Source organism: Dermacentor variabilis, chromosome 6 (assembly GCF_050947875.1).
Source record: "Dermacentor variabilis isolate Ectoservices chromosome 6, ASM5094787v1, whole genome shotgun sequence".
NCBI classification, from domain to species: domain Eukaryota; kingdom Metazoa; phylum Arthropoda; class Arachnida; order Ixodida; family Ixodidae; genus Dermacentor; species Dermacentor variabilis.
The window spans coordinates 29,757,633-29,772,518 of record NC_134573.1 but is presented as its reverse complement, the minus strand read 5'-3'; the positions used below and the strand labels follow the sequence as shown (position 1 = coordinate 29,772,518).

The window sequence follows — 14,886 nt, the reverse complement described above, 5'->3', positions numbered from 1 at the left end:
CGTCTGATCATGCACGTCGCCTTTTTATTCAGCCAAGAGCAATTTCCGCATACTGTAACTGCTGCTTGACCTAAAGGACACACAGTGGTTGTCCGGCGACATTAACGAGCGAAAACATGAAATCGTTCCGCCGCACGCGTCGGCAACATATTCGAAGCAGCCGCGCGCCGGCTCGAACAAGCGAGAGAGGAGGAAAAGCTCGCTCGCGCCCTTTCCGCCTTGCCCGATAAAAGGTCTCGCGGAGACAACGGCGCCAACGCCCGCGTGGTTCCTGCAACTCTGAAAACGTTCCAGCGTGCCCTGCTAATTCGAGCGGTTCCTTTTCTCTTCTGCAAGGAACTTCAGTCACAGGTGTACAGCATGCACAGCTAGACTCAGCGGTGATCGTATTCTGTCGGTGAGTCGTAAACGTGATCGCAGCTACGAACACGCGGCACCTCGACGCGCTCCGTCGCCGTTGGGCGTGTTTTTGTGCACTGGGTGCTTGGCCGCCGTTTTCGGCCTGGATAGAAGTCAAACCGTACTGGAGGCCGCCGGCCTCAATTGCCCTTCTACGCGTGCATCGTGTGGTGCCTGTCAACTTCTACCCCGCCGGTTCGCCCTTGGCAGGGTCGTCTGCTTCCGACTCCGCTAGAGCAGCGCCGAGTATACAAGCGCAACAAGTGGAAATACCTCTCGAAGCTCACGCGCGCACTCTGCGACCGCCAGCTGCTTTCTCTGTCTTTCGTTGGGCGCACATCGGCTGCAAACCTACTTCCGCACATTTGTGAACAGTCACACGCCGTTGCCATCGCGACATGGAGCGAAGGCTTCGCCGCGTCTTCGACTGCCTTGTGGTGGTATTCATCAATGGCTTCGGACTCCTGCTTCTGCCGCTGCTGCTATTGAGTCTGCGAGCGCGCCAGTGGTTCTTCGTGCGAATCATGGCCGTGGCTGGCTCTCTGTGGCGAGACGCCTTCCAGGAACCTCGACGCAAGGCGATCGCAGCGCTGGACGAGATTGAGTCCAGCGACCCCGAACTGCGCGCCGACGGTGCGATTCGAGTGCTCGAGATTGGCGCAGGCTTTGGTGCCAATTTCGGTTTCATGAGGAGGAAGATCAAGTACTGGAACGTCGACCCTAACACTCAGTTCCAGAATTCCTTCCTCGAGACGGTGAAAAAGTATCCAAAGGTTGGTGCATTTCGGATCTCTATTAAGCAGAATAGTTCTTGCTATTACATTCCTGTTCAATTCGAGTGTACACTATTTGAACTTGTCAAATATAACGGGTCACAACACTTATTGGTGATAGGAAGGACGGGTTTCGACTGAATCTGCTGTTGGGCAACCACTAACAGAAAGGACGTATATATATATATATATATATATATATATATATATATATATATATATATATATATATATATGGAAAATAGGTTATATATAATGCACTAACTCAGTCCCATGTACAATACTGCTTACTGATATGGGGCTCTACAACGACGGCACATTTAAATAAACTATAGGTTTTACAAAAGAGAGCTATCCGTGCTCTTGAACGCGTCAGCTGCAATGACACCACATCTGCATATAAAATGAGGTATAAATTAGTTCCAGCAAATCTTCTTTGTACAGAGAAGCTCTCACTTTATATGTTCATGCAAATTAAACAAAACTGGGCACATTTCGAGTCTATCTTCAAACGACCCCAGTCCCCAACTTTCGGGTGATTACCTATAACCTACCTAAGATTAGAACTAATTATGGGATGCAAAGCTTGAGGTATAATATTCCAAAGCTCCTAAATGAAAACAAGGAAATGTTAGACCTAATAAAGCAATCGCCTTCAATAAAATTGTATAAAAGAAATATATTTAACCGAACGTAGCTCGTTGCTGTGATGTGGGATTTTCGTGCGAACTCTGTGTGTTTTTACGAAGCGAGTTTTAAATGCTTATTCATGTCAGTTTGAGCCAAATGAATACGGTAGCGTTTTTATATGTAAGAAATAGTAAAGTACTATGTCTGTTTTTGTTTCCTGATTGCTATGTTTGTTACCGAATGCGTACTGCTGCAAATTGTTCGCCCAAACTGTGCTGTTCAGGCTGTTTGTTGGTTGCACATCGTGTGCTTGTTTTTCTTAGCTTGTAGTGTATAAGTTCTTTCTCGGATCTTGCCTCATGAATTCCTTGTTGAAATCTCCCCTCCTCTTTTTTTTTTATTTTCTCCGCATTCTTACGCTGTTCTCATTGCTTCGCTGGAGCGCAGATTGTGCAGAGGTCAGGGCCTCAGTCAGGCGCACGCTAGCGCCTTTAGTCCTGCCCCTTCTGGTTTTCTGTAAGCAAACGGAAAAACTTGTGACTAATATATATATATATATATATATATATATATATATATATATATATATATATATATATATATATATATATATATATATATATATATATTGTTGTATAAGAAAACGAGACTACGACGTACGTTGGGATTTGTACAGTATACTTCACTAACGTTTCGGCTGGTGTGGACCAGCCTTTGTCAATGTAACAGTACATGCCTTTGGGTTTCCTCATAAACCCGCTATACATGAGATAGGGTTGTGCACAATAAGAACATAAAAATAGCGATGCCACCGGCGAAGTTAATCATAAGTTCGGAGATAGGATATCAAACATTACAGATAGTTGATATACATTCAGTAGTCCCGATAGTACAGCTAGATCGCCTGTGAGAAGAGAGATACACTTTACAACTGAAGTATATCGGGACATCTTCCGGCCGAAGCTAATCATGCAATATAAGCGGAAGTGGCAGCATAGTACCCACGTGGCACACATCTCAGAGATCAATCGTTTGTTTATTATGTAATGCAATGCAAACCACTAGAGATAAAAAAGAAATTGAAAATGTGGCATGCACGCGTCATACATATACAGTAAAGAAATGAATCGTTAGTTCACTAGACATTACAAAGAAAACCACTCGAAATCGATAAAACCGTAGAGATAGTAAAACGCCGCGCGACAGTGCAGCCAGAATTCAGGTGATGCGCACTGCTCAGTAACCGCCATAGTGAGTAAGGTGAAGGATGAGGGACTTTGTGGGCATGTGTTCGGGGAATACTGTGTGGTGCAGAGACCGTGGACATTAGTGACATAGGATTGACGTAACTACGAAAAAAACGAAAAGAAGAAAACGGGGTTTTGAAAGAAAGCTGCGTCTAATAGCAATCATAGGGAGTCATGGCTAATGTCAAGGATGCTTAGTAGGCACGCTGGATAGTGTGCCTGTGCTTTCGTTAATGCCAGATGACACGCTGGTAAGCTTATAGATTAGGTAAGACTCGCGGACTTCGCGATCTTGATGGCAATGAAAGCCTGATTCAAGTATAGTGGCCCTGTCTTTTTCGAAAGAATGCCCTGGTAAGCGAATATGTCCTGATAATGGTAGGTTAGGAAGCGTGTTAGCATGGCGATCTGTGGTCATTAAAGTGTACTCGAAAGGAGGATTTTGTTTGGCCGATATACTGTTTCTGCAGACTGTACACTCAAACATGTATATAACATTAGAGGTATTGCAACTAATGGATCCGCGAATTTTTAGGGTAAACCCTGAGAACGTATCAATCACTTTCTATGTGGTTTGTATATGCGCACACACCTTGCAACGCGCTTTTTTTGCACGGGGCCTAGCCAGACGTCTTGTAGTGCTCATTTAATTTTGAGAATGCTAAGATATCGCGGAGGTTCTTACACCGTCGGTACACGACGCGAAGCGGTTCAGGAAGGATATCTGAAAGTTGTTCACTTTGGGAAAGAATATTGTGGTGTCGTTTCAATATAGAAAAAACTTTTGGTGCCGATGCCGAGAATGTTAGCACAAGATTGGTGTTGGTACGTCTTTAAGGTTAACGGTTTCCGCTAAGAATATTGGCTCTGTTTAATTGATCTGCTTGGTATATGGCGTCGTCAATAAATTTGATGGATACTGCTGTTTAACGACAGCACTTTGGAGTTATTCGCAATTAGAAATAAAATCTTTGCGATCGGAACACAATCGCTTGAAGCGGTGTGCCTGACTGTAGGCGATACCGGTTTTTTGCAGTGTCGTACATGACTGCTCTGGAAATCTAGAAGCTGGTTGCTATCAGTAGGTTTGCGATAAAATTTGGTCAATAGTTTACCTTGGGATAGCGTAACTGTGACGTCCAGAAAGTTGACCGAAGTTGACGAGTGTAATTGTGCGAAAATTTGATTGAAGGATGAAAGTGATTAAACCTTTCAATGAACTTTAAAAGGCTACCCTCCCCGTGTGCCCAAATCAAGATGTCGTCAATAAAGCGCTTATAAAGGAAAGGGTGTAGGTTAGTACTGCATAGAATATTATTTTCCGGAACACCCATGGCGATATCTGCGTAATTTGGACCTATTCGAGTTCTCATTGACGTAGTACTAATCTGAACGCAATGTCAATTATTAAATTCAAAGTTATTGAGCCAAGCTAAAGAATAAGCTTTAACAGCGATCCGAGGGTGTCTTTATCAACATGCTCCTCAAACTGAGAATCTTCATGTCTTACGAACTGCTGCAATTCCATCGGGCATGCGGTAGGTTAGTATTTAAAGAGAGGTGGCATCGGAGCCTCACAAGGATTGCGTTATGTGGAATTGCAAGATTTAGTACATCTTGAAGAAAGTTATTGGCATCCTTTACATATGACGGAAGTGTTCGGCGAATCTCATTAAAAAGAGAGTCTACGTCCCGTGATGGGCTATCAGTTGTAGTGTTTACGCCGGAAATGATCGGGCGGCCCGGGTTACCTTGTTTGTGAATCTTCGGGAGCAAGTAAAATCTGCCAGGCACAGGTCTGAGCGGTATAAGTACCCGAGCCGTTTTTTGCATCTAGTTTCTCTCTTTTAGTAGTGCCATAAGCGTATCGTTCAAAATGGTCTTAAAGTTATCGGTTGGGTCGATCGGAAGTGTTTTGTAGATACTGGCATCCGAGAGTCGTCTGGTAGCTTCCTCTATATAATCCTGCTTATTAAGTAGAACAATTGCTACTCCCTTATTTGCAGGTTTAATAACAATGTCATGGTTATTGCTTAATTGTTCTAGCGCTGTTTTTTCCTCCTTCGTCAGACTCAGTCGGTGAGGAACGCGGGTCTTGTACGTCTCGTGGATATCACGTTGTGCAGCATTGATGTACAAATCTCGACATTTATCGCGTTGCGGCGGTGGTGTCCCGCGCTTGTGCGTGGGCACAGGTAGTCCAGTCTATCTAGGACTTTCGCGGTCATCAAAGTACTCATTAAGGCGCAAGTTTCGGCCCAAGTTGCGTACGTCTTTTAAAAGCTGAAATTCACTGAATCCACATGAGGCTAGGCAAAAAGTAACGCCCTTCGATAAGGCACTTATAAATGACCACCGGAAAGAGTGACCGCGGAAAGGTTTACCGCAATGTTGCTCAGTTCAGTGGGCTTACTTATAAGTGATGGTTGAATGGGGACATTATTTGTGTCAGCAATACATTAAGTAGGGTCTACGCAGCCGCGAATAAACTTACTGTGCTTGAGCGCGCATAAGTTGTTCTTCTTAGTATGTTTGTAGGCTGCCAAGTATCCCGATTCACGCGCCCATAACTGCGTAGTGAGACGCTTTTCATCGCTATGAAGGCGTAACGTACACGATTCGTAGTGATCAACAATTACACGCATTAACACCAACGAGGCGTTCTTTAATACCTCTTGGCACTTTGTTTTGTTAACAACGGAAAGTTCGGAGTTGGCCCGTTTCAGACTTAGCTGTAAGCCTTTTGGGACTACGGAAGCGCTCAAGTATCACGACAATGTGGTGACACGCAACTCAGAACGGATGCCTTTCTCGCCGATCTTTCTAACTTTTAAGAACTTTCTAGAAGGAATATGTGGAACAGAGTTACCGGGCACTGGTAGTCAGTTTGCGGCGTTGTCTCGAGTGGAGCGCTTGCGGGGAGGCTCCACCACCCACCGAGAGAGTTGTCTGCTTACTCTTTTTCACGAAGATTGTGACGGTTCGCGACGGGAGAGTCCTGGGTGGCGTCTGGAGAAGCTTGAGAATAAGTCGTTCTAGGAGAAGTCTGGGTGGCACCATCGGAGGGGTTGCAGGAGGCGAATTCACGTCACAGTGACCGGTCGTCGTCGGGGCGCTTGCAACAAAGTTCACGAATGTGGCTAGCCATGACCGCGACACCTTCGAAGCTCGGATTGAGGCCGTCGGCATGCAGTACCCGGCCTGGGGGCAGGGAATGAAAGCCGTGATCCACGAAGAATACTTTTCTTGAGCGACTGCAGAATCCACGTAGCAGTCGATTGAAATAGCTGGCCTCCCGGTTGCAGCGTCGCACGAAGGGACAGTTGTGGTTACCACTGCGACGGTTCATACAACGAGGAAGGATGAGCGTAGCATAGATCATTCTAGAGATAATTCTAGAGGGGGCCACCGTCAAATGAAGCCGGCACGTCGCCATCTTTCGGGGGTCAAAAGCACGTCAGTCGCCGCAGCTTACGTGTCTCGGATCCTCGTATGTTGCCGTGCGCGGTTCTGTGAGGACCCCAAAATATGTTAGCACGCTCGGGTGTTTATAGGAAAGTTGACGTACAAGCAGTTGATATGTTAGCGTTATCCTTCTCACCTAAATGATGTTGCATATTAGCATCGCCTTGCTTAGAATTAATTTTTTATATTTCAGGCTAAAATCAATTAAATGGCTGTCACCAAAGTTCCCAGACCCTCTATGCAATGAGGATGCAAAAGCACCGGCAACGCCTGATGATAATGACGATAATAATGAATACTAATGTTTCTTGCGTGTACTATTTCTTATACTGAATTTTCATTTTCCAATTGCTTTTTGTTGTGACAGCTTTCATGATTCAGGACAGTCGCACAGAATGTGTTCCAGCGTCTCCTCGCAAAGACAGGCATTGCAGAGAACGTTGTCGGCCATTCCAATACGAAATGAGTAAGATTTGGTGAAAGCCACCCCTAGCCATTATCGATAAAGCAGAGTGGCCTCTCATCGGCGGAATGCAGTTAGCATACAGAGATGCATCAAAGAGGGCAGGTGGTATTGACGGGTGCTCCGGTAGGTCCGGCTGTTTGGAGCGCACCATAGAGAGAGCGTGATCTCCTGTGCAAGCACTCGAAGTCTGCTAGCTGCGTCGGACCGTGAAAGTTGTATGGCCTCTTCCTGTGTGTATTCAAGAGCTGCCCGAGCGGCATTATCGGCGTCTCCGTTTCCTATAACGCCGCAGTGACTTGGCAGCCACTGAAACGTCACGTGGTGTCCTTTCTTCTGTGATGTATGGAGTAGGCATCTAATATCGAATACGAGCTTTTCGAATGGCCCGCGACGCAGAGCTGATAGCACAGATTGTAGGGCTGCCTTTGAGTCGCTGAAGATTGACCATTGTCGAGGTGGTTCCCCATGGACGAAACAAAGTGCAGCGGGAAGAGCAGCTAGTTCCGCAGATGTCGATGTCGTTGGGTGGTCAGTCCTAAAGCTGGTACTAGCTCTTGCTGGGACAACCACAGCACCGGACGAACACTGGATGTTTGTGGAACCATCAGTATAAATATCTACACTGTCCGCGTACCTCCCATGCAGAAGAAGTAAAGACAGTTGTTTCAGCACAGGCGACGACAGCTCAGACTTTTTCCCGATTCCTGGTACACTGAGATGGACTGTGGGGCTGGTAAGACGCCAAGGGGGTATCGATGGTTTAGATGCAGCGGTGAAGCCCGAGGGAAGTTTGTCGTTGTACTTTACGATAGGTTTAGAGAATGATGCTTGGTGCCTGTCTGAAGGTAGTGTTGCAAGGTGGGGATAGGAGGCACGTGCAAAATGTCTGATGTGCGTTCTCAGGGCTTCCACCGTAATGTGAGTTCGCATTGGATGGTCCCGAGCAATCGGAATAGTTGCCTCTGTTGACGTGCATCTGGGAAAACCAGGGCAAACTCTGAGTGCTTGAGCTTGTGCTGCCTGCAGAACACGAATATTTGTCTTGCAGGTGTCGTTCAGTAAAAGTAGACTATATCTTAAAAAACCGAGAAAGAGAGCTCCGTAGAGTTTCAGCATTGCGTCTGCTGACATCCCCCACGTCCTTCATGGCAAGTATTTATACAACTGGGAAGTTGCTGTCAGGCGCCGTTTCATGTATACCACGTGCGGGATCCAACACAGGTCTCGGTCAATAATTATGCCAAGAAATCTGTGGGTTCTGACATAGGAAATGGTCCGCCCATTGATTGGGATAACATAAGGCGTCATCGGTTTGCGAGTAAATGCCACTAGTGCGCATTTTTCTGGTGATATGCTGAGACCTTGTTTACACAAGTAGCTCGCTGTCAGAGTTGCCGCTCTTTGAAGCCGCGCACGTATCCAAGGACGTGTGACTGCCGAAGTCCAGACACAGATGTCGTCTGCGTATATTGAAATTTTGATGGTAGTTGGAAAGTATTCAGCAAGTCCAACAAGAGCGAGGTTGAATAGCGTCGGGATGAGAGCACCGCCTTGAGGAACGCCCCTGCTGGTATAGCTTCGCGTAGTTGGGCCATCGTCAGTTAACACAGAATGATCTTGCAGATAGCTAACTTGCAATCCACAAAAAGAGTCGACCACCTAGGCCAACTGTCGCAAGAGCGTCGAGAGTGGCTTCATGTAATACGTTATCGTATGCCCCTTTCACATCTAAGAATAAAGCTGCAGATAAACGCTTACGGGACCTTTCGTGCTGGACATATGAAACAAGATCAACTACATTGTCGATGGAACAGTGGTCACGTCGGAAACCAGCCATGGAATTCGGATAAGTCTTGTAGTGTCCAAAGTACCATTCCAGGCGGCCAAGGATCCCCCCATCCGTTGCATTATCTTTCCTACACAGTTGGCCAGCGCTATTGGACGGTAAGAGGTGAGCTCTAGTGGGGATTTGCCCTGCTTCAATAGTTGCACCAGGCGGCTTACTTTCCATTCGTCAGGACCGTTTCCCTCCTGCCATGAGGAGTTGTAAAGACTCAACAACTCTATCCGTGCGGATTCTCCGAGATGGCACAAGGCTCGGAATGATATACTATCTGGACCCGGAGATGATGAGCACCTGCAGAGAGCTAGTGCCGCCTCGAGCTCCTCCATTGTAAAAGGAAGGTCCATGCTGAAATCACGGGAATTCGGTACGTCATCTCGGGCTCGAGGATCTGGACGAGTCGCTTAGTCTGCGATCCGCACACAAAAGTCTTCTGCGACATGGATGTCTTGCCGCCCTTGGAAAAGCGCGAGCGCCTTGCATGGAAAACGCCGTTCCAGAGGCAACGCAGACCTTCCACCATTTTCCAAATGTGACACAGTGGTTTGCGGGGGTCGAGTGTCTGGAAAAACGCTGCCCAACGTTGCGACGCTGATCTATCCATACGACGCTGAATTATATTTTGCATCCTCCTGGCTGCCCTAAGATCATGGATTGATTTTGTACGCCGATATCGACGTTCCGCCCGGCGACGAAGTGCTCGAAGTCGCTTTAATTGTATGTCGAAGTCGTTTCGCATGGAGGAGATCGTCATCGTGCTAGTGGCGTTTTGCATCGTATTTTTAATTGTGTGCTCTAACCCAGAGGGTAGGCCCTCGCGCCAGGCATCTTCCATATCACATTTAAAGTTGGCCCGTTGAATCGTCCGAATGGTATTCCGTGGGCCAGATCTAGACGACAAGCCTTTGATGTTCAGATAGGTGGGAATGTGATCACTTCCATATGTCTCAATACCTGGAAACCACTTCACACATCTGGCGAGAGAGTTGGAGACGAAAGCAAGGTCGAGGCAGCTGCCGTATGTCACGCCTCGAAGAAAGATGGGGCTACCATCGTTCAGGACAGTAAGGCCATAGCTGTAGGCGATGCTTGCTAATCTTAGTCCTCTTGCATTTGTCCTTGTATTTCCCCATGCTGGATGGTGTGCATTGAAATCTCCATGGGGCGGGACAAACACTCAAGATATCCGCTAACCTTTTAGTATCGAAATTGCTGGAAGGCGATATATACACGCCTATGAGAGTAAACAAGAGTTCGTTCTTTTTAACTTTGATGCATATCTATTGATTGTCTTCGTGGGGCGCAATTGGTTGGAAAACATAGGTGAGTTCAAGACGAACAAAAACGATTATATTGCTGCATGCACCATTTGTTGATGACATGATAAATTCGTACCTTGACATTCTGATTGGTTTCGACAAGTTGGGCTCACAAATGACGATGAGTGGAAACACATTGGCGTAGGCATTTTCAATAGTGTTTTTCTCTCTCACACACCCACACAAACTGACGAAAATCTGAAATTCGTGATTTTAGCCCTGTGGCGTTCCACTGGATGACGGACGCTGCCTTGAGTTCTTTTCGGAAGGATGGGGTATGGATAGCCATCTTTCTAGTTGAGGGATTCAAGCACTGGGCTTAAGGCGTCCAGCACTTTAAGTGCGCTTCCAGCTGACGGTGTCCCTATGTCCACTAAAATCGCTCGGATGGCCTCCATTAGGGAAGGTAGCACCGAGATGACTTCACGGCCTGTTTTAGGTGAATCATCCATGGCCGGAGAAGGATCCTGTGGGACCCCGACCTTCTGAGATTCCTTAGCAAGGGAGCTGCTCGGTAGCGTAGGCCATTCCTCTAAATAAAGGGTCTTATCGGCTACCTTCGTGGAAGTGGTGAGCGCTTTCCGCGGCGCGACTTAGGGGTACCGCAGTGGAGTGGGTACTGTCACTTGGCACATGCGCCTTCTTTGAAGACGTACGATGGTGCCGACGTCGACGCCGACGCCGGACTACTTCGGCTGTGAGCCGTATTGTCTCTGGCCATTTGCTTGAGAACCGCGCGCTCCCTCTTGATGCGGGGACAGTCTTTTGACGAGGCCGCGTGAGAGCCGCTACAGTTGGCGTACTTCAGAACCGTGGCACCGCAGGTCTCTTCTGCATGAGGTTCAGTGCAACGGGGACACAGTCGCGAGTTGGGACACACGCCCTTGACTTGTCCTAGCCTGAAACACTGATGCCATTGAAGTGGCTTCTGGATGAATGGCCGAACCGGATGTCGGAAATGTCCGACTTTGGCGTGGAATGGTATACAATCCCTCTTGAAAATTACTTTTACGCAGCGCGTATTCCCAAGGCGGCGCACTTGCGTAATGATGGTGCCCTCGTTTGCCGGCTTGATGAGGCTAGGTAAGTTATCATTGGGAACGGCAATGTCAGTGTCGTAAATTACACCGACTATGGATGTGTTGTCGATCGGGATAAAGAGGCGCACTTTGATTCCGCCTAGCTCCGTGATTTCTTGAAGTTTTACAAGCGCACTCGCGTTGTGCACCTCTATGGCGAGTATTCTTGCATGGATTTATTCTGATGTCTTTAATTTCATCCGGCACCGCACATTCCAGAAAAATGGATAGGGCGTGCCTGTTCAGCAATCGTAGGTTGCTTGACGGTTCTTCCGGCATAAAGATGATGACGTGTGGCCAGCCCGCAGGCCTTGACTTCATAGTCGTTGTGCTCGCAGGAGTTGACGGCGCAGTGTTGGCGATCGTTCTCTTCGCGCTCTTACTCCGGACGGGTATGAAGCCGTTGTCGGATGAGTCGTCTTCTGACAACTCGCTTCCTTGCGGTTGACGGCCGTGATGACTTTTGGCCAGGTGGGCCTCTGGCATGCTCCGCGTCCATGGCCGCAAGACGGGGAGGCGAGGCACCTCGAAAGGCGAAGATTTCACCAAGAATTCACGGAGCACAGAAACAAGTCTTCTGCCAAGAAGACACTTCGTCGTCTTCCTTATACTTATACAAAATTATACAAACACTTATAACTAAGTAATTATAAGTAAATTATACAAAAATTCCTCTAAAAGCAGTGACCTAGTTTCACCTGGTAGTAAGTTCTATTCTTCAATTCTACGAGGAAAGAAGCTATACTTAAGTATCTTAATAGTACGCGGTTGAAAAGGTGCAAGGTTAACATTGTAGCTAATCTTAGTAGGTTCCAATTTATCAGGAGGCACATAGTTGTTCTTCAATGAGTAGCATGGGGTTTTAATGAGATTATGCAACAATTTGAGGCATTCACGATCACGCCGCTCGGACAGAAGTTGCAGACCTAGTGCAACAAGGGGAGATGAGGGTGAGAGGTTCTAGTGATAACGGTGGTATTTGAAACGGATTGTTTTCTGTTAAACTGATTCGAGAGTGTTAATGTTAGATGCTTTATAAGCGTTCCAGATGGGGCAACCATAGTCCAAAATAGGTCTGATGAGTGATTTATGTGATGGCAATGTTGTTTCACGCGGAGCCTTTCGCAATGTGCGATTTTGCATGTGTATTCAGTATGCCTTGACCATGACATGTTAGGTGTGAAGATGAAGCCAAAGTACTTGCATTCAGACACCCGTTCAAGGGAAGAGCCATTATGCGAATAATTAAACAAAGAAACAGAAGTGCGCTTACTAAAATACAAAATGACTGTTTTTACAAAGTTTATATCCATTTGTCATTCGTCGCACCAGCTGCAAGATTATGTAAAAGAATCGTTAATTAAAGGTGGTCAACATTCTTGTTAATTACGTTATACAGCAGACAGTCGTCAGCCGAAAGGCAGATTTTTGCGGACATATAATTCGGCAAATCATTTATATGCAATAAGGGCAAAAGTCCCTCAGCACTGAACCCTAGGGAACTCCGAACGTCACAATTACTACAGACTAGTTTGAGGATCATGGTTATATTGCGCTCAGTTTTACAAACACGATATTAAGGAAGGACAGGACGTGGACAGACGAAGCGCAATCCGTCCGTGTCCTGTCCTTCCTTAATATCGTGTTTGTAAAACTGAGCGCAATATAACCATGAACGTTCACCAACTAGCCCCCTTCATTGCTTTACTAAAAGTGTTTGAGGAATTAAACGAAACATACTGGGAACGGTTATGTAAAAAGCTAGTGATGCACTCAACTAAGCAGAGTTATTTAGTAAAGCGCGAAGCTGATGGAGAAGTTTTGAGTTTGTAAGTGTCGAATGCCTTGGAAAAATCTATGAATATGGCATCTATTTTATTTCCAGTGTTGAGAGCGTGTGAAATGTAATGCGAGAATTCCACGAGCTGAGTTTTTGTATAAAACGCGCGACGATAACCACGCTAAAATCACTCAAAATCTTATTGTTTTCAAGAAACTTCATAATATGCTTAAAGATTATGTGTTCAAGAAGTTTACATCATTGACACGTTAATGAAATCGGACGATAGTATAATGGTGACTGCTTGTTGTCGGATTTATACTAGGGAAGAATTTTTGCCAATTTGCAAACTAAGGGAACTGTCGAAGTAGATAAAGGCTTTTCAAAAATTACAGCCAAACATCGACTACTCCAAGCACAATGTCTAACAAAAAAAGTGTTGTTGACGCCATAAGGGCCACAGGATTTTTATATTTCTAAGCGCAAAATTAGTTTCAAAACACCTTCGAGAGAGACGGTTTATATCGCCAATTTAATAATTTTAGGCATGAATGAAGGTAAGTAAGTCAAAGTTATCAGTTGTGAATAGTGATTGAAAATATTTGTTGAATGCAATGGCGATAATTAATGGATTGTTGTAAAGGACATTATTTATAACAGCTGTATTTCTGGAGGCTGAGCTTGGTAAGATTGAAGCCTAAACTTTTCTAGGTTTACTTTCCATTAGACCTTGTAATGTGACGCTGAAGTGCAAGTCCTTTGATGAATATAATTTTGAGGCGAAGTTCCGCCTCGGCTACGTTGAATTCGGCTGTTATCAAGGGGGTCACCGTTTCATTTTAAACGCCTTAACCTAGTAACACACACGACACGTGAAGTATCTCATGTGAAATCCAGGGAAGATTAGGAATTTTCTTCGTTTTCACACGGACGAAGCGCTGAATGCAGCTTGCCACAATCTTTTCACAAGAAGCCACCAAGAAATGCACATCATTAGTTTCGTTGAGGCGCTCGAAATTATCCAAAGAATCACATAAAAGTTCGATAATAGACGCCTCGCCGGCGTATGAAAAATCAGGGTAAGAGAATAAACAATGAGATTGTATATATAAAAATGCAAGTATGAAATGATGTAAATAAACTTTAGTTTTTATCAAGCCAACTCCAAGATCTATATGTCGCTTTGTTTAAAAATGACCATGAATTCGATATTCGAAGGCAGTATTTATCAAATATTTGTATTAGATTCGCAAATTTCACGATTAAATACCCCTCATTTTAAAATGTAAAGTACCTTTTGCGCCTGCCGTTATTCGCCTTTTGACAAAATGCTTACTCAGTAGTAATAATTGATAAGCGCGACATGAAGTCTTGGAAGATGTCGGTCGCTGTCAGTGTCGTCGCATTTGTGACGCTCTAAAGAAGTTCATTAGCCATGCCGGCTCTGCAACAGTACATGTCCAGCAAAGTTGTTGGAAACCAACACCTAAACTGCTGATGGGGTAGGCAATGTTTTATTGAATTAGAGTAATTGTAGTAATGGTAATTTTGGCAGCACGCCAACATCGCTCGTATTGCGGCTTCTTTTTCCCTTTGCCGCTCCTCGTATTCACGCTGTTCCTCGGGAGTCCTAACTATACATTGCCTACCCATAGCGGTGCTGCAGCAACAATGAAATAAGTTCCTAGGCTGCTTATTTTATATACGACAGGATAGTAACGGCACTCTCTTCGTCGCAAGCTGCGTCCCGCGGCAGCTTCTTTACCGGGGAAGTGTATGCGGGGAGCGCTACGTGCTTCGCATTGTTATCACGAGCGCCTTATCATCATTTATGTGGTCCGGATCTTGCTTTGTCTCGTTCTTTATTGAGACAATTGATCATCTG

At 45.7% G+C, this 14,886-nt stretch overlaps 1 protein-coding gene across 2 annotated transcripts in view; it reads left to right on the top strand.

The window, feature by feature from the left end:
• Window positions 1–216: 216 nt before the first annotated feature.
• Window positions 217–14,886, top strand: part of LOC142584712 (thiol S-methyltransferase TMT1B-like) — a 52,190-nt gene continuing 37,520 nt past the window's right edge. The window contains exon 1 of one of the 2 annotated variants that reach the window (XM_075694921.1): window positions 217–1,172. In XM_075694921.1, the coding sequence (XP_075551036.1) occupies window positions 798–1,172 (375 nt within the window). In that variant the 5' untranslated portion in view covers window positions 217–797. The remainder of the gene's footprint in view (window positions 1,173–14,886) is intronic. The other variant, XM_075694920.1, reaches the window with a different exon arrangement.